Source organism: Mus musculus, chromosome 4 (assembly GCF_000001635.26).
Source record: "Mus musculus strain C57BL/6J chromosome 4, GRCm38.p6 C57BL/6J".
Classification (NCBI taxonomy): domain Eukaryota; kingdom Metazoa; phylum Chordata; class Mammalia; order Rodentia; family Muridae; genus Mus; species Mus musculus.
This window is the reverse complement of record NC_000070.6, coordinates 111,947,988-111,961,133: the sequence shown is the minus strand read 5'-3', so window position 1 is coordinate 111,961,133 and position 13,146 is coordinate 111,947,988. Positions and strand designations below refer to the sequence as shown.

The 13,146-nt window shown below is 42.2% G+C and overlaps 1 protein-coding gene across 3 annotated transcripts in view; it reads right to left on the bottom strand.

Annotated features, from left to right (window-relative positions):
* Positions 1–10,772: 10,772 nt before the first annotated feature.
* Skint8 (selection and upkeep of intraepithelial T cells 8) overlaps positions 10,773–13,146 on the bottom strand; it is a 30,807-nt gene continuing 28,433 nt past the window's right edge. For 2 of the 3 annotated variants that reach the window (XM_017320338.1, XM_017320339.1), the window contains one exon: positions 10,773–11,075. In XM_017320338.1, the coding sequence (XP_017175827.1) occupies positions 10,819–11,075 (257 nt within the window). In that variant the 3' untranslated portion in view covers positions 10,773–10,818. The remainder of the gene's footprint in view (positions 11,076–13,146) is intronic. The other variant, NM_001100466.1, reaches the window with a different exon arrangement.

Below are 13,146 nucleotides of genomic sequence, written 5' to 3'. Positions count from 1 at the left end.
GAGATCTTGAGCCATAGTGGCTATGGATTGCAGAAGATTGAATCTCCGAGTTTAAGGAACACACCTTTAATCTGGGCTACACCTTTCATCTGGGATTAAAGGTGTGGTGGAAAACACCTTTAATCTGAGCTACACCTTCTGCTGGAGACAATATAAGGACATTGGAAGAAGGGAGTCTAGCTCTTGCTCTTGCTCCTTCGCCTACTTGCTGCGTGAGACTGAGTAACTGCTAGATCCTTGGACTTCCATTCACAGCTGCGACTGAACAATTGTTGGGAATTGGGCTGCCGACTGTAAGTCATCAATAAATTCCTTTACTATCTAGAGACTGTCCATAAGTTCTGTGACTCTAGAGAACCCTAACTAATACAGAAGTTGGTACCAGGAGTGGGGTATTCCTGTGACAACCTGACCATGTTTTGGGGAGGACTGTGGAAGGACTTTGGAACTTTGGGCTTGAAGATCCATCTGTTGTTAAGAGGTCTGTCGGATGTTGTGTAGGAGTTTGGAAGATAATGTTGAGAACACTGCAGAAGATGGAGGTCTGGTTTGTGAAATTTCAGAGGAAAAATTAAAGACTCTTTTCAGGGCCATTGCTGTTTTGATTGTGAAGATTCTGTAGTTCTGGTTAGCTGGGGCTGATGAATCAGCTGTGATTAACAAGATACCAGAACTACCAAAGCAAAAACTTTGCATTACTGGAACTATTGATGCTGGTTAGCTGGAGCTAAGAAATTAGCGGTGATTAAGAAGAGACCAGCATCATTGAGGTGACATCTTCTGGGAAGTGTTTTCTGAAAGCACAAAGAGGTTGTGTTCCAGAGATGGCCAAGGTTGTACTCCTGCTGCAGCGGGACTTGGTAATATGTAAGGGTCACCCAGATGGTACTGGTTTTGAAGGCATGAAGGGGTCACGCAAAGCAGCTGAGGCTTGGCACTGTAAGAGGCCATGGAAGGCTATTGGTGGAGGTGCAGCCTTGGTTGCAATTAAAGGCCCAGGACTGAAGGGGTCATGCAGTGTTTTGGAGATGCCAGTACCATGAGATGACCACCAAGAGCAGCAGCAGCAGTGGAGTACAGGCATCTGGAGCCTAGAGGATGACGTGTGTGCTACAAAGGGCCTGGCTGGAGAAGTGACCCAAGCCCTTGGAGGAGCCCAGAAGATCGTGAGTTGGATCCCAGACATTGGACGGTTGGAGACTGACTTTTGCTTTTGATTGTGGCTGTGCCCTGATATTTTCCCTCTTGAAGGAAGAAACTGTTGTAGTGGAACCCACAGTTAAGAGACTTTTAATTTTAAAAAGACTTTGGATTTTAAAGAGATGGATATTTTAAAGAAATTGAAATTTTAAGAATATGTAAAGACTGTGGGACTTTTAAAGTTATTTAGATCTTGGGGATGAATAAGATTGTAAGGGTTGAGGCTTTCTAGTGATGTTTTTGTGTGTCAAGTTGACAAGGGATCAATTGTACTGGCTAGTTTTGTGTCAACTTGACACAGCTGGAGTTATCACAGAGAAAGGAGCTTCGGTTGAGGAAATGCCTCCATGAGATCCAACTGTAAGGCATTTTCTCAATTAGTGATCAAGGGGGAAATGCCCCTTGTGGGTGGTGCCATCGCTGGGCTGGTAGTTTTGGTTCTATAAGAGAGCAAGCTGAGCAAGCCAGGGGATGCAAGCTAGTCAGGAACATCCCTCCATGGCCTCTGCATCGGCTCCTGCTTTCTGACCTGCTTGAGTTCCAGTCCTGACTTCCTTGGTGATGAACAGCAGTATGGAAGTGTAAGCCGAATAAACCCTTTCCTCCCCAACTTGCTTCTTGGTCATGATGTTTGTGCAAGAATAGAAACCCTGACTAAGACAGCAACCTTTTCTGAAGCACAACCACATAGCTGAGGCATAAGAATTGATCCAATGCTCAAAAAACACCATAATATCCACAACTGCTTTCTCTAGATCTCAAAATAAAGTTTTGGAAGGAGACAACAATTTTCCAAAGGCCACACAAACAGTATCAAACAATATAAAATCAAACGTTAGATACACTGACCCCAAATGCCAGGCTCTTTTCTGGATCTAACTTGATCTCAACATATTTGGAAATTACAGGTGCTTGTGTGTGTGGAGGTTTGCTGAAACCAGCAGGTTTATTTGACCAGCATCCATTTGACAAATTATATTAGGCTGTGAAAGTTAAGAAACTTTGTCGCTGAGGTTCAGAGAAGATACTGTTTCAGACAGAAAAGTAAGTGGAAGAAAGACTTCCAGAGAGATTGAGATTCCAGAGATTTTTAACAAAGGTTATTTAGGAATGTTTCTTAAAGTTTTTGAGAGATACTAAGGGCATCCTTAAGAAAGTTACACAAACTTTAGTTGTATAAACCTGTAAATTTTGAATGAAAAAGGGAAAAGGAAAGACATGGAGAGGAAGGGCAAGAAGGGGAGAGGGAGAGAGGAAGGGAGGGAGGACGGAGAGGGGGAGGGGCAGGAAGAAGGAGTAAGTGTGAAAGGAGAGAGAATGTGAGTATTTGAGAAAAATCACCCAGAGAACTGAGAATATCAGAACAAGTTTGGGGAAATACAGACATCATATGTGGCAGATACTTTTATCACACATCCCTGTTTTCTATAAGGCATGTTTCAGGCTATTTAGCACCTGATTTTAAAGGAAAACCCCCGAAGAGTCCCTTTAGCACCTACAGATGCTTCATATGGGCCTCTAGAAACACAGACAGATTAAGACATGTCAGAGAGGTAGTTCAGAGAGCTTCGGTCTGCCTCACTCCCCAGAAGTATGGTGGATGGAAGCGTTGGTGTTCTGCTTCACTCTTTGTGGCTATAACTTGTACTGATATTCTGGGAAAAAATATACTGATTCTTAATTACTTACAGTCCTAACCAAGGTCTTATAAGTGAGTTCACATGTGAACTTTCACTCTCCTATATGACTTTACATGGGTGCATGTGAACTTATGCCACCATTGTTACCATTCACATGAGCATGCCCTAGGGGACTCAGTGGACTCCAACACACACACTCTTTTAAATGTTTTTAAATGTCATATCTGACTACTATATTTATATCATTTCTTCCTTTTTCCCTCCCTCCTCTAATTCCTTCTACATTCTAATACTCTCTTTCAAATTGATGTTCTATTTTTTAATTATTGTTTTATGAACACACACACACACACAGCCTGTAATTTAGTGTAGCTAGCATGTATATGTATTTAGAACTGACCACTTATAAGCAACCTATAAGTAAGCTCATTCCTGGAGAAGACTTCCTCTTTCTCAACAGCCAACAACTGCCTGTCGCTCTTCATCTAGGGGTAGGATCTTTGAGATTTCACCCATCCATGTTGGAATGTCAACTGATATTGTCATAGTTCAGGTTTTGTTTAGCAGCCATATTGTTGACATTTCATGTATGTGATTCCCTTGGGTTTCCTTGTTTATACATGGAAGATACTATCCCATGGCTGACACCCAAACCTGTGGTTCTTACAGTCTAACCCACCCTCCTCCTTCTCCTCCTCCTCAGTGTCCCCTGAGCCTTAGATTTGTGCTGTGTTGGATATCCCACTGTAACCAATTGTGGGTTTCTTTAGTGTTTTATGTTTGCTACAAAAATAATCTTCTTTGATGAGGCATGATAGCCTTACTTATCATTGGTATAGGATAACAATTTTCAAACCAGTTTAGAAAAAGGGGAGTATTTGGTATTCGAGGGTACATGACTTAAGTAGTCATGGATATTTGGCTAGGTTTACAAAATCAGGCATAAATTCCCTTTTATGAAGAAGACTTTCAAGCTCAATTATGTATCTGTTGATTATTCCACAAGCCTAAGTGGCATTATTGGGGGTTTCTTGCTAGGCTGGTCATTGTGGATCACAGACTTTCAGAAAGTAGGACTATTAATTATTTTCCTCCCTTTGATAGTTTTCATAACACACTTAAAACCTATATGAGCTCGTCATCAGGGAGGAGACTTCCAGGTCATTTCCAGTTCAATTTCTCCAAGACTTGTGCCCAAAGTTTATAGGGCCTGCTGCAATGGTATCTTACCTTAAATTTCTGGTAAGAAATTGGGAGGAAAGGCAATAGCCTATGATGTTTTGGAGTCTCAGGTGATAGCCAGAAGTGAAACAGAAAAGGTCCCATTTCAGCACCTTGTTCATTATCTACTATCATATTTAATGTTTCAAAGAGATTAGGAAACATATGTTACCATCCCATTTTATAAACCCAAATTCGTGGGTGTTATCTCAGTTAGAATTTCTATTGCCATGAAGAGACACCAAGACTAAGGCAACTCTTATAAAGGAAAACATTTAATTGGGTCTGGCTTACAGTTTCAAAGGTTCAGGGAAGCATGACAGCATCATGCAGGCAAGCATGGTGCCGGAGAAGGAGCTAAGAATTTTACTCCTTGATCCTTACATAGTAGAAAAGAAACAGCTACATTGGGCATGGCTTGAGCATCTAAAACCTCAAAGTCCTCCAGCTAGTGATACAATTTCTCCAAATAAAACCACACCTTCTCCAGCAAGGCCACACCTCCTTATAATGCCATTTATTTTTGACCTATGGGACCATTTTTATTTAAACCACCACAAATAATATGCATAAGATACTCCTCCTAGTATCACATAGGACTCAGTTTTTAACTTCTTTAAAGTTTCAGGCCATGTAAGAGGCTATAGCACGCCAACCTGGAATCCTGATAGGACCTCAGGAAAGAGGCATTACTACTAGGAGAAAAGAACACATTCTCAACTACTTTTATCTTTTTCCATCATCTTGTGGGATGGTAATTTTCTTCTTCTAAAAGAAAAAAGGAGCCAGGCGTGGTGGCACATGCCTTCAATCCCAGCACTTGGGAGGCAGAGGCAGGTGAATTTCTGAGTTCGAGGCCAGCCTGGTCTACAAAGTGAGTTCCAGGACAGCCAGGGCTATACAGAGAAACCCTGTCTCAGAAAAAAAAAAAAAAAAAAAAAGGAGACAGAAGTGCAAAGTGTTTTGTATCCCTGGCCAAAGGGACTGGTTTGGGGAGGAACCCAAAGGAATCTGAACTTGTTCTACTTTAGGTGTCTTCACTTCACTGTTACTTCTCACTTTCTCTAGACAAGCTCCCAATGGTTGGGGGAGGGGAAGCACTGGTGAGGGTCCTTTCACACCTATGCCGAAGCTGTGGTCCAATCCCAACATGACTGAACATCCTAACTACATGTATTTCCTTTTAGCTATCACTTCCCACATGTGTTCGGGGAACAGGACATAATTTCATTAAATTTCTCCAGCCTTATGAAAACAGTTATCAGGCAGCTTGGGTGGTAACATGAGTGCTAGTTCTGCCCTTGCTGACCCAATGGAGGCCCAGGATGACCAACTCAGTTACTATCCTGTCCAGACCCATAGCTTTGAGTTGATCCACCCCAACATCTACTCCATCTGTGAGCTACTGGTTAGTGTACTGCTGTACATGGTTCTGGGCAACAGCAGGATATTTAAGAGAAGTCTCAATAAGGGTTTCAGAATTGGTGTAGCAGAAGCCAGAAGTCTTGAACCATTGATCAACAATTATTCCTCATTGTAATGAACATTCGCATGTAAAGCTGTTTGTGTAAATTGGTGTATTGTAACACCCTGCAGCTTCTGATCCCACTTTGATGAAATAGAGGAGAGGTAGAAAAAATGGAAGAGTACAGTGGTGCCTGCTCAGTGAAAAGAGGTAGAACTTGACTCGACAGCTGTGGTGGGTGTGAGAGAGGGCTGCAGTTCATACAGGAACAGGTTGTTTCACAGTAGGATCAGCAGGATGGTGTGAAGCAACCAGGAGCTTGTGCACACGCAGCCCCTGAAGAAATTGCTCAGCTGCAGGGTCACCCTGACTTGGAACAGTGAAAATGTTATTTCAGATGAAGAATTGTTAACTTGCTGATTTGGACTACCATGGTCTGTACTTCTCCCAGAGGCCATGCTGGCCCATGGCCTGTGCTTTGGCAGAGGTCCATGTTGATGTCCAAGGAGGTCCATGGTAACTGCTAATTCTGGACACCATGTGGATATTCTATGGTCTGTGCTATTTGTGGTCTGTGCTGTGGCCAGAAACCATGTAAAATCCCAGGATTTATTCTCCTTCTAACAAGATCCTCCTGACAAGAACAAGGAGGACAGTCTCACAATATTATCAATGACTGAAAATGAACAGTTGAGAAAGAGGAAAATAGAAATCCCTACCTCTAACCCACTCCTACGCCCCCAAATGAAACAACCTACAAAAGAAGACATCAAAGAAAGCCCCAAAAATTTGTGATAAGTGTGCTGAAGTGTAGCTCTTCATAATTGATGGCTCTGGTAAAGGTACAGATGAAGAAGGACTGCCCACGTAGAATTTGACTATGCTCCAGTGAGTATTGAAACAAAGCAAAATGGACTTTCTTTTCTTTTTCATATTTTTTCTTTTTCTTCTTTTCAGGGGAGGTAACAAGAGTGGGAGAGGGGAGGGGAGGACTGAGAAGCAAGTGTGATTGGGGTACACGATGTGAAATTCTCAAGGAATCATAAAGATACTATGTTCAAAGAAAAACATAGTTAATATCAAGAAATTATAAGTCATGAGATGGTTTGATGTAGTCATTTAATCTTCATAACTTAATGTTGTAAAATGATTTGCTCCACTAAGCTCACATTTGTAGCACGCACTGAGAATGTTCCAGCTATACTTGCTTATTGGGCTTCAAGCATACAACATGCTTGATCAAGCAAAGAAGCCATGCTATACATCAGAGCCCAGAATTTGTTCTTCTGGAAGCTGAAACACTGTTTGCCTGCCTTGAAAAACCTGTTTGCCCAGGTGTGAGAGGAGGCTGTGACCACAATGACAGAGACTCACACTGAGCTGGGTCTCCCTTCCCAGCTTCCCTGAGGTCCTGCGCAACTCTGAACCCCTACAAAGTGTGTTCAGTTTACTCCAGATTCACACCTTGCCACAAAAGCAGAGACTATCCCTCAGAATCCAAGGCTCAGTGACTGGGGTGATATTCAGGGCCTTGCCTGCCACCCTTTGGGAGAGGAGCCAGGCTCCTTCTCTGTTTTCTGTGACTGAAAGAAGTTGTTAAAGACCATGCCTTGGCACTGAGGAAACTGAGGCTCAGACACTGAGCTCAGGAGGTTTTGACTAGGCCAGGCCGTGCAGGTATGTTTATGGTGAGTAGAGTATAAGTCTTTCTCTCTTCCTTCCTCTGCATTTCTGGTATTCTGTTGCCATCTTTCTCAGACTTACACATCTATGTACTTCTCCTTTCCTCTTACAATTAAGCATCTATCTTGTGTATATAGGGTCTCCTTTCTTCCTCAGGAACCATCTGGACACAGGTGACTCCCAGAAATTTGACCTTTGACAGCTGGAGATAGGGACAAGTGAGCAATACAGCAGGTATCCACTCTGTCCCTGAAGACCATGTGATTTGCTTGCCAGGATCCTGACTTGCCTCTCTGACACTTGCCCCTGTGAGAGAGCCTTGTTCTGTGGTGGGGTGCTGCTGGTGTTGCTCTCTTAGGAGTAATGTACTCTGCAGTTGTTCATGGCACAGCCTGACCTGGGCCTGACCTGGGCCTGACCTGGTTAGTGAATGAGATCTGGGTTTGAACTGAACTGAACAAAGACATGTGGAAATGGCATCTCCAGGTCTGGAGGTCTGAGAATTGCAAAGGCATGGAGGAGGGCTGAGTGAAGACTGCAGTGGTAATCACTGCCATGGAACCATGACCCAAACTTGGGGAGCTTCCTATTCCTAGTTTGGCTGCATTTGCAACCTGCTCCAAGCTTCAGTTGGAAGGAACAGGACAGAGAAGATCTCTATCCAACCACAAGCAGGATGTTTTTTCTCTGTTCTCTCTTTGAGACAGAGGGCCTGGAGAGAAGAGACCATGGTCCTGAGCGCTTTTAAAGTCATCCAAGCCCAGAGTCAAAACCCAAACCAGCCCAGGCGTTAGCTAATATTTTTCCACCTGAAAATAATAATAATAATAATAATAATAATAATAATAATAATAAATCCATGTCCAAATGCCACTGTTTGCTCTGTATGTGACCCAGTAATACAAGCAGTAATCTTAAACACTAGTCTCATATACTTTATTGTCAATAAGGAAGTTGTCAGCAGGATTCCTGGCAGAGTGGTTTTACAGGAAGGACTTGTAAGTAGCCTGGGTACAGGCCAATGGGAGGTACACAGTGTCTGCCCAGAATTACAGAGGTAAGGAACCCTACAAGGAGACAGAAGGCTTGTAGGCAGCTGCATGAAAGGTCCTTCACTTTCATTAAAGAACCAATTGTATGGTATATGGAATGGGAAGGGCTGGGTACTGCTCTATATGCTCAAGTATCTGACACCAACTGCTCAAGGCTTCCCCATCAGCAATTCCCTCACTTGGCCAAAAGCTTCCAACTGATCTTTTTGATAGGCAATATCATTCTTTTGTATTGATTCAAAAATGAATATGTTTCACACTTGTGGAACGAGGGACTAAATAAGAAGAACTCTCAGGTGGTAGGAAAGACCCTAAGGGAAAGAACCATGCAAGTTGGCACACATCTTGCTAGGTGAGAACAGCTAGATTGGACCTTTGTCTCCACCTTGCTCTATACACTGCTCTACTTACACTATAGCACCAGCTGTTGCATTCTTGCCTATCACACACACTGGCCTCAAGAGCAATTTCTAAAAAACCTCTCATCATCCCCCTCAATGGCTTTGTTCTAGTCAGTAGGAGCCATAAATAAAAATAAGACAGTTCAAACATCCGGGATCTCATTTCTAAGGCAGTCAGGCCCCAAATCAACAGTTGCCCTTGGGGAAATGAGCAGGGTACTCTGGAGCTCAGGTTGTCCCCAGGCTGGGAGTCACAGAAGGCTTCTGAGGAAAGAAGGTGATAGAGGACACAGCACTCACAAGTCTAAGCATGCCTCATCCAAGTGTTACCCACCCCTAATCATATAGCCCAGCAGCAAGGAAGCACAGGAAGGGTTCTCACCCCAACTCCAAGGGGTGTGGGGAAAAGAAAAACTCCTTTAATGGGCCCATTAACAAGTATCTTGTGACAGCTATCAAGGCATCCTCTTCACATGTTCTCTGCAGAATGACATGACAGACACAGCAGGAGAGGCTAAGAGTATGGGAGGCATGAGCTGTCTAAAAGGACTAAAATGGTAGGAGATGACCAAGAGTGATGAGACTGAGAAGTTAGGGGGATCCAATACTCTAGCAAAGATTCCAAGAATTGCAATGTCTTCATTAAGGACCTAGTCAAAAGCCTAAGGGATACGCAGCTAAGATGCAGGAAATGGGTCTGATTTCCCATGTACTGAAGGGCAGAGTAGGCTGGACTCAGGGAAGTGATCCTAAAGGCAATTTTCTTAAGCTGGTTGTTCATTGGGACAGTCTTCTTATATTCCTACATTAAAATTCAGGTCATTTTCTGGTGAAAAGTACATGGAAATTCTGACATTTTCAGTCTGAACATACAGCCCCAATTCAAATATTACTCAGAAATTGTGATGCCAAGTACCTCAGACTGTTCAATACTTCATTTAGTCTTTATTCAACAGCTAGACTTCTCCCTGTGCATCCTGTCCTTTTTATAGTTGGATTCTCGGAAGTGCTGCTGCAAAGTCTGGTAGCTGCAAGCAGAGGAGGAAGGAGAGATGCTCTTGGCACAAAAGTTCTGACTTGAACAGGACTTTCCTAAGAAGGTTTTACTGGAGAACAGGCAGAAGGCTGGCACTTTCCTGGGCATGTCCTTGGCAGTGTTCAGTGTCCTTCAATGGGACCCTAAGACACATCAATGGGACCTGATGGTTCTCAGTCTCCAGGATTCAGTGTTCACTGCTGTGTTCTGATCACTTTGATATTTTGTGACCAGACCTGCTGGTTTAGGAATAGACCAGCTAGAAAACTTGGGCTGTGCTGCAATGGTTGTGAGGAGGCAGCAGGAGACAAGGTATAGTGTGATTAAGCAGTAGAGCCCTAAGGGTACAGATGGCCTTTCTGAGTGGGGAGAACAGAATAATTTGGGCTCAGAATTCTTGTACTTGCTATACCCTCATTCTTAAGAAATGAGCCACAGGAAGCACTATGCCACTCTCAGTGGCCTGAGCTCACACCTAGCTTCTACTCCTCCTTAAGAAAATCCTCACAATTGCAAGCCTAATTTCCCCTCTGCAAGGAGTGCACCAAGAACTGTCATTCACTTGTTGCTTGTGTTGCTATCAAGGACTGAGCTCCTCACCCTTCTCATTTACTTGATAAATACTTGTTTATATGTAAATACATTTGGAAGACACCTTTGCTACGAATTTGACTCTCTGCCAAATGGGTGTTACACTCTGCTTTATACATTCCAACTGGTTACCCTGTCTGATCCATGCCCAACTCCTTGTGGTTCTGGATGGTCTATACTTGCTTTCTGTGCTAGAAGACCTAGGCAAATGAAGTCCATACCTCAGCTTTTTACTTGCTTCCTCCACTTATTCATTCTCTAACTTAATGATATTTTTCCTTTTCACTTTCTTTCCTTCAAACTTCACCATAAAACCCTCCCTAATCTTCTTCAAAGACATGGCCTCATTTTTCAATAATTTTTATTACATATATAAACATATATACAAATATGTTGTATATATAATAAATATAATAATACATATTCTTAAATATAACTTGTTTGGTTAGCATAATGTGACTTGTATGTATGTTTTCAGAGCTGATGTTTTGACACTGGCCAATCAGTTGACAGCTCTTCCCTATAGAAATCACTTCTCCTGCTCCCAGCTTTTTCTTGATTGTTCTTCATATAGGGTTGAGGCTTCACGGGCTTTTCCCAGTCCCAGTTGGCTATCCATGATGTCATCTTTGTTCTTCTCCCATTTAGCCAGACATGTGGGTGAAAGTTTTATTAATAATAAGACAGTGATTGGTAAGACAAAACATATTGTCAGGAAAAGTATCACAATTAGCAATTCAGTTATCCAGTTGTTGTATAAGGGAAACTGAGGATCTGAAAGAGAGACTAAAGAAGGTGACACAATTAGGAAACAAGTGAGATTGTGTACTATAGGTTCAACTTTTTAAAATAACATTTAATATTCCTTTGCATGCTACCAAATGTCTTTAATTTGGGCTGAGTACTGTGATGCACACCTATATTGACAACAGTTAGGAAGCTGAGCCACTCAGGAAGCCACAACAATATGGTCTCTTAAGCAAGATCTGAACAATGAAAACAGCTGACATGCCAACATGGTTGGCAGAAGTCCCCCAAGGCCCTACCCCTAGATTAAGAGCTGCAGGCTATTGCTGTCTGCAGAGAGAGAGAGAGAAAAATCAGTCTTCTACAGAGAAAAGCCCCTGATAAGTTTATCAAATACCAAATGCTTAGCCCTAAACACATATACATATAAGCAACACTTAGTGGGCTCAGTATATTATATTTATGATATATATCCATTAAATACTAATTAATATGAGCTCATTAATTTAAGAGGTTGAAGGACCACAAGAGGATTTGAAGTGGTAGAGAAGAAAGTAAAAATGATGTAATTATAGTATTATGTATGAAACTGAAGAAAAACAATATTTAAATGTAATAAACAAACCACAGCCTGAAGGCCTCCCAGAAGTTCTGGTGCATGCAGGGCAATAGGTAAGAGACCCTCCCAAACAACTGCAACAACTGGGAACCCGGAGGACCTCAGGAGACTCAGAACCCATCACCCCCCCAATCCCCTGACCTTCAAATTCATTCTGCTTCCAGCCTGTGGTTTCTGCTGGGGCAGATTAAGAGTTGTCTGCCCCTATGAAAACACCACAGTTTGAAGGCCTACCAGAAGTTCTTCTGCACACAGGACAACAGACTTCATAGTCTGAAGGTCTCCCAGGAGATCTGCTGCAGCCAAGACAAGAGAACAGCAGCTTGTCTGCTCCTCAGAAGACCCCACAGACTGAAGGCCTCACAGGAGGTCTGTTGCAACCAGGGCATCAGCCCTCCCAGGAGACCTTCAACAACCCAGAAACACAGGAGGCAGGCTCCAGACAGAGACAGACAGACCAGCTATCATTAGAGATAACCAGATGGTGAGAGGCAAGCACAATACCATAGGCAACAGAAGCCAATAAACTTTGGCAGCCTTAAAACCCAGTTCTCTGAACACAGAGAGCCCTGAATACACCAACACACCTAAAAATCAGGAAGCTGACCTAAAATCCTATCTCATGAAGATAATAGAGTCTTTTAAGGAGGATATAAATAACTCACTGAAAGAAGTACAGGAAAACAAAGGTAAACGGGTAGAAGCCATTAAAGTGGAAACAAATAAATTCTTTAAAGAAAATACTATCAAAAAGGTGAAGGAATTGAACAAAGTGGTTCAAGACTTAAAAGTGGAAGTAGAAACAATAAAGAAAACACAAATGGAGGCAACCCATGTAATAGAAAAATCTAGGAAAGAAATCAATAATTACAGATGTAAGCATCATAAACAGAATACAAGACATAGAAGAGAGAGTTTCAAGTTTAGAAGATGCCTTAGAAGATATCGAGACAACTGTCAAAGAAAATTCAAAATATAAAAATCTCCTAACCCAAAATATCCACGAAATCCAGGACACAATGAAAAGACCAAACCTAAGAATAATAGGAATAGAAGAGAGCAAAGACTTCCAGCTTGAAAGACCCGAAAAAGTCTTCAAAAAATCATAGAAAAAAAATCTTCAACCTTAAGAAAGAGATGGCCATAAAGGTACAAAAAGTCTATAGAACACCAAAAAAGATTGAACCAGAAAAGAAAATCTTCTTGTTACACACTAATCCAAACACTAAATGCACAGAATAAAGAAAGAATATTAAAAGCTGTAAGGGAAAAGGGCATAGTAACGTATAAATGCCGTTCTATCAGAATTACACCAGACTTCTCATCAGAGACACTGTAAGTCAGAAGAGCCTGGACAGAGGTCATGCAGACCCTAAGAGAACACAAATGTCATCCCAGGCTACTATACTCAGCAAAATTCTCAATCAACACAGATGGAGATACCAAAATATTTCAGGGCAAAACCAAAGTATAACATCTATCTTCCAAACT